General features: G+C 35.9%; 1 protein-coding gene across 6 annotated transcripts in view; it reads left to right on the top strand.

The window, feature by feature from the left end:
• The window catches only part of GREB1L (GREB1 like retinoic acid receptor coactivator), a 181,794-nt gene extending 176,796 nt beyond the window's left edge, over positions 1-4,998 (top strand). For all 6 annotated transcript variants that reach the window (XM_032222456.1, XM_032222459.1, XM_032222461.1 and 3 more), the window contains 3 exons: positions 1,196-1,396; positions 1,868-2,006; positions 3,115-4,998. In XM_032222456.1, the coding sequence (XP_032078347.1) occupies positions 1,196-1,396; positions 1,868-2,006; positions 3,115-3,278 (504 nt within the window). In that variant the 3' untranslated portion in view covers positions 3,279-4,998. The remainder of the gene's footprint in view (positions 1-1,195; positions 1,397-1,867; positions 2,007-3,114) is intronic.
• Positions 4,999-10,206: the final 5,208 nt, after the last annotated feature.

Genomic DNA, 10,206 nt, shown 5'->3' on the forward strand with positions numbered 1-10,206 from the left:
TTTCCATCCATATGCTTTACGTATATCATGAAATATTTCAGCTTTGTGCAGGAACCCTGTTTGGCAACTGTGGCTCTGTGCTCTTGTCTTTTTCAAGAGGCCTTCAATTTCTTTCTTGATAATCATTCAACTATTCGAATTGGTTAATCATTGGGTCCATAAAGAAGAAATCAAATATAAACATATTTGATAGACACTTTTACTTCTGCAGCTGCCAGATGTCTGCTTGCTTCCTGACTGATTTCAATGAATGCTTCTAACAAGCTGTAGTGCAGTGCAGGAATCAGGCCTAGAATAAAGGCTGCTTTTAGAAATAATAATGAAAAAAAATCACAAAAAGCTTTTGAGGTTGTAAACTACTTTGAATTTGAAATAGTTTGAGTTCAAAAGAGGTTGCTGTAATCTATAGCTCTGATTATTTCAGAAGTGTTTCATGCTTAACAAGGCCTTTGATTTTGACACAAATGTTTTTGACACAAATGGATCAGTATGTTAGGAACAATTTACTGTAAATGTGAAATGTTGAAATGTTTTTCAGATGAAATGATTTGGACACTCCTACTAAAACTCTACTAAAACTAAAAGGGGATTGTTTATAAATAAGTTTAGACATGCCATCATTACACAGTCCCTGTATAAATATGAACGCTTGTTATAGGAATATTTTAATTCTTTCTTAATGGTTCCCCCCTTCTTGTTTGCTTGTTTGTTTGTTTGTTTCCCAACTTTATTATTTTTACAAATAACTTAACATGGCAAACCTACCTAATACTCCTTCCTCCTCTTATATTCCTCATAACAACAACTTGTGAGGCAGATTGGGACTGAGAGAGAATGATTGGTTCGAAGCCACCCAGCCGGCTTTCATGCCTAAAGGTGGAATTAGAACTCACAGCCTTCCAGTTTGTAGCCTGGTGCCTTCACCATTAGACCAAACTGGCTGTCTTCCTGTATAGGAAGTACTGGCTGTCCAGCATCACTGATGTGTGCTGTTATTGTTGAAGTACCACTTCACAACCACTACAATAAGAGAAGGTCCAGAGAGGGATAGTGTGCCCAAGACCTGTTCAGGTTTAGCTCCATTTTTTCCCCACTCTGTCCAACATTTTAAACTGATAATTGAATACTAGTTGTACTCTGAACTGCCTAAATATTCTCAGTATATTTCACATGGATGTATTGTTTTCCTGTCTAGGTCTCAGAAAGTTTGACTCCACTAATACCTCTTCAGTATGTTTGTGCTCCAGACAGCGAGCATACCCTCTTGGCAGCTCCAGCTCAATTCCTTTTAGAGAAGTTCCTTCAATATGCCACTTACAAGCTTTTCCCAAAGGCCATCTACAATTTTAAAAACCCAGTCTTAGCTGTTGATTGCTATTTGAATATTGGGCCGCAGGTACGTATCCAGAAACCTTGTATTTTATAACACAGTAGAAATAAAGTCATTACTTTGAAAGTAATGAATGTGGCAAGGCAATTCCAATCTTGAGACTTTTATCTTTTTTTTGGTCAAGCTAAAGGACTGATATTATTCTTTTTAATTGCTTTATCAATATTTTGGATGTTGAGAACCGTTTGCCAAGATATTGACAAATATAATGCTCTTCAGCATATTGTCGATTCTTCCCATTTCTTTTTTACTGTTTAAACAACTTTTGCCGTAATTTTCTTAAACTCTCTTTGTGTGTTTTGGAAACAGTTGTGATTTATTAAAAGGTTAATCTACATTCTAAATATGAATGTGTTTTGAATTTGCCATTGATTGTTAAAGCTAATTTGATAAGATATTTATGTTCATGTTGAGATAAGAACATTTTAAGGAAAGAAAACTTAAATGTATGTGTGTCTGTTCCCATTTCTGGTATAGGTAGCTCTTTGCTATGTAAGTTCACGTCCACATTCGGTTAATGTCAACTGTGAAGGGGTGTTTTTCAGTGGTCTTCTTCTCTATCTTTGTGACTCCTTTGTTGGACCAGACTTTCTTAAAAGGTTCAAATTCCTGAAAGGTAATGTGATTTCTATATAGAATTTGCTAACTCGTTCCTAACAAGGATAGACTGAACAGACATTGCCATTATATGCTGTGCAATGTAACAACCCTTATTTGACAAAGTTGTGGAAGTGTAATGAAAAACAGCATTATCTTCTAGTTCCAGTTATACTTTCTAATCCTCCAATACCTTTACCCCTAAAATATGAAAAAGCCAGAAGCAAAATAGTCTCATTCTTGGTTCTTAAATGCATACTCATTTAAACACAGTCTGCTCTCTATTATTTGGGAACATATTAAATAATTTTGAATTAGCTGCTCCTTAATATCCTATAAATTGTTTATTTTTTATTCCTGAAATACTGGAACAACCAGTTCCAGTATTGAGTACTGTAAAGAGCCCAGGGGCTCTGTCCATCAACAATATATTTTTCTGAAAGGCTACATGTGGTATGCTTCTGTATAAGAGAGGCAGTTGGGCAGTTCCCTGGAATGTCACTAACAGTTTCATCCTTGTTCCATGACCCAAAGGAGACACTGTGCAGATTCTTCCTTGCATTTTTTATTATTTTAGTATATTTTTAACATATTATACATTGTTTTTATCCAGATTCCACAAAAAAGCCGAAATAATCCAAAACTAACACTATAGATGTAATAAAATCTGTAACATATTAATATCTCTGTATTTCTATGTTTTCTTAGGTAGGAAAATCAGGGAAGTATTTTGTATACTTTGATTTGAGATTTATGCGATGATCTCTGTCTTAATTTGAAGACATTTGTACCACCCTATAGTACTTTACAGCACTCTCCGGACAATTTATGTCGGCATATTGCCCCCAACAATTTGAGTTCTCATTTTACTCATCTTGGAAGGATGGAAGGATGAGTCAACCATGAGCTGGTCAGAATCAAACTTCTGGTTGTGAGCAGTTAGCCTGCAATACTGCATTCTGACCATTGGACCACTGGGGCTCCTTTACTATTATTCTTTACTGTTACTTTTTTAAAACGTGCAATAATGTTTCCAAGCAATTGAGAGCTATCGCAGAAGATAAATGTTGTAGAAATTAAACTGTGGTATAAACTGTCTGCTGATTAATTTCATCTTTTAACTGTAGGTGCAACACTGTGTGTGATATGCCAAGACAGGAGCTCCTTGCGTCAAACCATTGTGCGATTAGAGCTGGAAGATGAGTGGCAGTTCCGTCTGAGAGATGAATTCCAAACGGCTAACAGCTCTGATGACAAGCCGCTCTATTTTCTGACTGGGCGCCATGTGTAAAAGCTTGAGTCAAAGGCACAGGATGCAAGACAACCCGATGAGCTGAATTATCTCTTTTTCCTTCTTTCGGTTAATGTACAATCATTGTGGAGCAAAGTGCAACCCAAGACTTGTGTCCAGTCACTATTTTAAGGATTTCCCCGAATTGAGGCCCAGTTTTAGAAGTTTTCTCTCTTATTTTATGATTGAAAGAGCATTGATCTCAAGTTGATTCCTCCTGGGCCACTGATTTTGCAGACGATATATCCACTGTGACTAAGATATGGAGAAATCTTTTAAAGGGGAGGGGGGATGAAATTACTTTTGGCCTCTGCCAGCTGGAATTACAGGAGACACATACAAGGCAAGTGGGCTTGTCTGAAGATGATGTACTGAGGAATGCTGTCCATTTCTCTTCATATCTGTACTTTTTGTACGGTCTAAACTCAGGGGTTTAAAACTACAAAACACAGATATTTGTGTTTGAAAGAATAAACTTTATTCACTTTCTGTGCAGTGTTAGGTGACGGTTTGTAATTTTTTTTAATGTATTAAAACTGTTTTGGCAAAGTTTCCACAAGTTAAAACGTTTACTTCAAAAGCCTGAACAAATCAGTGAATGTATGGCAGGCATTTATATAAAGATGCAGCTTGGGGGTATCGTTATTGATTTAAATCCAGAGATCCTTTGTGAAGAGAGAATCTGTGTAGGTGACATGATTTTTCTTTTCCCTTCAACAATATATATGAAACTGGATCCCAAAGGAGAGGCTGCGTACAAACCTGCTTTTGCATTCAGATCATCACTGACCATGGTTTGGAAAGTATCTGTTCAGCCAGCCTAAATAGATAGCTTTTGCATATTGTTTCCTCAGTGTATTTAAGCTCCACCAATGATTTCTGTCCTCAGTGTTATGGTATGTTGTTTTGAAATGGCTAAATAACCTTCTTGTTTCTTGCATAGCTGAAATTCCAGGAATTGTTTCTGCAGTGGATGCCTCACATGCTTTGGCTTTTTCGAGTGATGGGGTTAGAAAATGTTTTGTGCTTTATGAAGAGCATTTTACTATTCTGTGATGAAGATACTCAGCATAGAATAGGAAAAAACAGGGCTTAGTACTTTATTATGTAATTAAATTATAGACGTCCTTTAGGAATCACTTTCCACTGAATTGGGACCAACAACAGCATGCTTTCCAACAATCTAAAACACACCTGGAAAAGTGGGCCAGTCTATATGGTTTGAAGCAGTTGAATACTGGCTCCATGGGGCTCATACAGCTCTGTTCCCCCTATTTGCCAGTGTGAGCAAATGGCCAAATGGAGGCACCATAACAGGGCAGTAGTCCTGTCTCGATCTGGCATCTTGGCACCATGCTTCTGCTCCAAAGCTCAAGAGATTTTAGATGGCACAGAATTAGGGAAATGGGTGGTAGGTCCGGAGCATCTCTTGCTGCAATGCCTCTTGCACTGCTTGCACATGTCTGTACTTTGGTGGGGAATGGGAGAACTGGAGCTTTCCTGAGCTTAGCACAAGTCCTTCATATGCAAATATCATGCATATGCTTGACTGGATCAAGCCCTGGACTTTTTATTTGTTTGAATTAGGGAGAAAGAGATGTATTAAATTTTAAATAGGCATTAAGTTGTGTAAAAGTGAGGTTCTTTGCACCAGCACTTTGTGCTGTGAAATATGCTGAGTGTTTAAATGAGTCTAGTACAATCAGGTCTTCACACTGCAGTTAACAAAACAGGTAGTCCTTGACTTACGACCACAATTGAGCCCAACATTTCTGTTGTTAAATGAGTTTTGCCTCATTTTATGACCTTTCTTGATTCCATTAAGTGAATCTGCCTTTCCATTGACTTTGCTTGTCAGAAGATTGCAAAAGGTGATCACATGACCCCGGGACACAGCAACGGTCATAAATATATGAACCAGTTGCCCAATATCTGAATTTTGATCACATGATTGTGGGGAGGCTGCAAATGATTGTGGGGGAGGCTGTAATTGTGAAAAACGGTCATAAGTCACTTTTTCAGTGCCGTTTTAACTGAGCAGTCACTAAATGAACTGTTGTAAGTCGAAGACTACCTATAGACAGAATTCCCCTTATTTCCTGCTTGTTAGTCAATTTTCAATTTCTTTTATGTTATCCTTTACTGTAGTTCTTCCTTTGGACACAAATCTTACATTTCTTACACAGATATTTAAAGTTGTGCAGCCTATTTCATAAGATGATGAAAACAAATAGTAATTTGTTTGGGGCTGTTTAAATACAAAGGATGATACCTGCAACTCTCAATGAAGCACCTGCCCAAGCTGCATTTAGAACAAAGTGTTAATCATGCAACTTTTTTTACCTTGTGAAAGAGCTGTTTACAAATGATGAAAAGCATAATATATTGAAGTTGAAAGGGAAGTAATGGTTTTCAAATCTATTGTTTTTATTGTACTTTTACATAAATGTAGCATATTTCAAATGAACAATTGTTTACTTTAGTATATTCTTTTTTTGGAACCCTTATAACATTTGCCTTATACTTTAATAAGTACCTTTACATTTTGGGAATAAAAATTTACATAAAAATTACAAGTAGGGGGTGTCAGATAATCTAGGTTTCATTGTAGTTTTATGAGGCTGAACATAATTTGTAAATGTTTCCAAAGAGTTGCCATTTTATTGCAAATTTTGCAAATTGAAAGCTTTTGAAATCTTCTTTATATATTTGAAGTTTGCACTATGTTCTTAAAATTCCAGGTGCTTTGACCCTTGATAAGAGGTATAAAAATAGAAGCTGAGCATTTGACGAATAAAGGGTCTTTTCACACAATCGAGGTTTAGGGCCATTTTTGAAGGAGAATAAAAGTGGTTAGCAAACACTATGTTTTATACCTAAGAAAATGTATTTCCTGAGTAGCAGGTTCTTATTGTATTTGATGCACCATATGGTTTTTACTACTGTTGAGTGTAATCAGAGCAAGTGTTTAACTCACATGCTATCCAAATTGTGCAGTTTTTGTTTAGAATTTACTAGTGCACTCCCTGTTGAACAAATTGTGCGGGAATATATTTTGTTTGTTTATCATTGATGTATAAAAACTCTATTCTCTTTTCTAAGCAATGCTTTGTGTGATTATGTGGAAAAATCTTAAAAGATATTTTCTAAATTGGACAAGAACAACTGATAGTTCAAAATACCGTATTTTTCAAAATATAAGGCGCACCTTTTTTCGTCAAAAGAGGCTGAAAACCTGGGTGCATCTTATATACCGAATACAGCATTTTTTACTTCCCGAAACCCCACCCATTACCAAAATGGCCATGCATGCCCTTATGGAGCTCCTGGGGGCTGAGGAGGGCAGAAATGAGCAAAAAACTAGCCATTTTTGCCCCCCCCCAGCCCCCAGGAGCACTCTATAAACCTCCATAAGGCTATGCATGCAATTTTTTGACAAAAATGGGCCGGGTTTTTTTGCTCGTTTTTGCCCCCCCCATCTCCCCAAGAGCACTCTGCAAGCCCCCCAAGGCTATTCATGCCTTTAAAAAAATGGGGCCGTTTTTGCAAAAAACGGGACGTTTTTGGGAGGTTTGCAGAGTGCAAAAACTTTTTTTTCTCTTTTGGAAAGCTCTTTAACTGATTGATGAGAATTACATTGATCAAGTGCTATGCTAGCAGATACACCTACCTACTGTATTTCTCTCTTTCTCTCTATCCCTCTACCTACCTACCTACCCACTCTCTCTCCCTATCTATCTACTGTATTTCTATCTTTCTATTTCTCTCTCTATCCCTCTACCTACCTACCCTCCCTCCCTACTGTATCTCTCTCTCATATATATATGTGTGTGTGTGTATACACACACACACACACACACACATATTTCTCTCTCTCTATCCCTCTACATACCAACCTACCTACTCTCTCTCTCCCTACCTATCTACTTTATTTCTCTCTATCTTTCTATTTCTCTCTCTATCCCTCTACCTACCTACCTACTGTATTTCTCTATCTGTCTCTATTTCTCTCTCTCTCTCTCTCTCTCTATCCCTGTATTTACCTACCTACCTTACTCTGTCTCTACCTACCTATTGTATTCTCTCTCTTTCTCTCCCTCTCTATCACTCTATCTAACTATCTACTTTTATTAAATTTGCCTCTTCAAAACCTTGGTGCGCCTTATACTCTGGTGTGTCTTATACTCCGAAAAATACGGTAGTTTCACAAAAGCAAAGACAAAAGAGTTTTGGTTAAATATTCTTTGAAACCTCTTCAGTAAGTATCTTTACAATCTAAATGTTAAGTTTTCTGTAATAGTGAAATAAATACTGAATATGATAAGTGGGACAGGTGATCAGAGCAAGATACCAAATGTAATGATATTATTTCATTTACAAGCCTTGTAGCAAGGTGATGATATGAATGTATTAAAAGGCCAGCATTATTTTACCTGTGAGCTTGTTAAATATAAATAATTGACAAGTCTCAGGTTATACTGAAAATCTGTAATTTTTTTTTAAAAAATGACTCAGATTCTATTTCTGTAATTTATACAGTTGCTTTATGTGATCTCTAAAAAGAGAGTAAATGTTGCTCTCTTAGGACTGCTTCACACTTGACCAGTTTCCTACTGAGATAAACTTTTAAGAAATAAAGTACGTGATCTGTAAATCAACAGTGTGATGATGTAGATGCCACATTTGTTATGGAGAACATACAGAACATGTGTACATACATACATACAGTATATGCATATATGTATATATAAAACACATATTCAGCTTGTTTGTCAACAATTCCTTGTTTATCTTGTTTCCTACATAGAGCTACTCACTCTGTAGGAAATTTCTCAGATTTGAAGCAGTCCTTGGTGTAAAATTCTTTTAACCAAAACATGGTGAATTTAGATTCACTAGTCAGTCTACCTCACATTTATTTTAACTGAAGCTGTCTGCAATTGTGTCTATATAGTATGTTTATAATGTTCTTTCATTAAATTCAGTAATGTTATTACCTTTGAAGTATTGGTCTTAATATAGTGCAAACTTTCTGTTGGTCCACACGAATACAATACTTTTAAGGCTCTTTTTTCAACTATACAATCAATCTTTTAATTTGGTTTTGATTTGCTTGTTCTTCTATTTTTTTAAAAGGTAAGTGATGTACATTTTTTAGTTTAGAATTAGTATTTGAAAAATTAGAAATAATGTTTCACAATTATTTTGAGTAATTATACTTTCAGAAACAATAGCATCTAAAATCAGTGGTTTTATAGCTTGGCATTTTTAAGATCTGTGGATTTCAACTGTCCTAGCATGTGAGCTGGGGAATTCTGGGAATCAAAGTCCACACATCTTACGGTTGCCATAGTTGAAAAACATTTGGCATATATTGTTGTATCACTTCCGATAAAAGTATGCTAGGTTACATTGTTGTCCATTTCAGAAGCTTAGCCATATTGTGAAGATACAAATAAACAGAGACCAGTGTATGAATATTTCAATTTTCCTTTACACTGGCACATGTCCAATGTTAAAAATTGCAATTTTAGTATGTTCACAAGATGCCCCTTTGCTGATGGAAAGAAAGGTATTACTTGGGATTAGATAGGACTAAATGGTCCTGTAGAGTACATATTGGTGACATCAAGCCTTATTAAGCCTCAGAAAGAGTAGTGTGATTGTTGTCTGTGCATGGGGGAACTAATCTCTAATCCTGATTGTAATTTAATACTAACCAGTTAAAGGAGGTAAGAGCCTTTACTGTAGTTCATCCCTTATCTACTGCTACTGGAAAGCAAATATTTAATATTCTCATTATTAATGATATATATGTGTAGACCAATGTAATGGCACTTTTATCTGGCACTTGGTTCAATCCATATAACATGCTCATTAGTCTAAACATAGACCAGGGCAGAGACAATATTTTTTCTTTATTGTTGAACCAGCTAGATGTACTTCTGTTTTATTGTCAGATTCTGCACCATGCCAGTGATTAATCAATTAATGCTTTCTATATCAGGTTCACACTATGATTTCTCAGAATTTTTATTTTGACCAATTACTAATAGAACAACTTAGTAACAATTTGAACAGCCAATACATAAGCTAACATTTAAACTTGTACTAGCTAATCATTAATCCAAGGTGACTGTAGATGTTTAGCGTGTCAGGAAGCAATACTACAATATTCGCAAGGAGTTTTATTATGCACAGAAAAAGAAGCTCTTTGTTAAAAAGCTATTGCCTTTTTCAAGGCTCATATAATGCTTAATAATTACAAAGACAGCCATAGCAGCTTCTAAATCATACATACAAGCTTTCAAAAATATATGGCTGCTGTTACAGAAGATACAAAAATTACCTTAAGATTCAGAAAGTGGTCGAGAAGAATTCATGAACTGATGACTCACATGGTCCAAACCTTAGTTAAGATCAATAGGCTTGCCTCAATAAAGAGAGATTTGTTTTATCCCACCTTAGGAAATATGAATTATAAGCGCCACCGAGATTTATGGCCTAGAACCAACCTTAAGAATAGCCAATGGGAGTTCTATCCCTCCATTTTAATTGCACTTCTGTAAAATGATGACAGACATACATTAAAAAAAGTTCAATAGAAGGAAAAATGTTATGTAATTCATGGTTACAGCATTTCTTTTGCAGGCTCTATGAATGTTTCCAGATTTTAAGTTTTAGGAGGTAAGCTTATATTTTGTGTATAGTATAACCTTAAATTAACAAGTTAATAATTAATCAATCTACATTATTCGACAATATCTTCTCATGAAAAGGTGCTTGTATTAGCACTGACTAAACATGAAGGTAGCCATTCTGTTTGTGACATATTCAGGGTAGGAAACGGCTTGCATACTACCTACCCAGTACTAAATCTTTTTCTCACACACAATTATCCAGGAATGGGGCCACAAGCCTATTTTGT

Source organism: Thamnophis elegans, chromosome 8, assembly GCF_009769535.1.
Source record: "Thamnophis elegans isolate rThaEle1 chromosome 8, rThaEle1.pri, whole genome shotgun sequence".
NCBI lineage: Eukaryota > Metazoa > Chordata > Lepidosauria > Squamata > Colubridae > Thamnophis > Thamnophis elegans.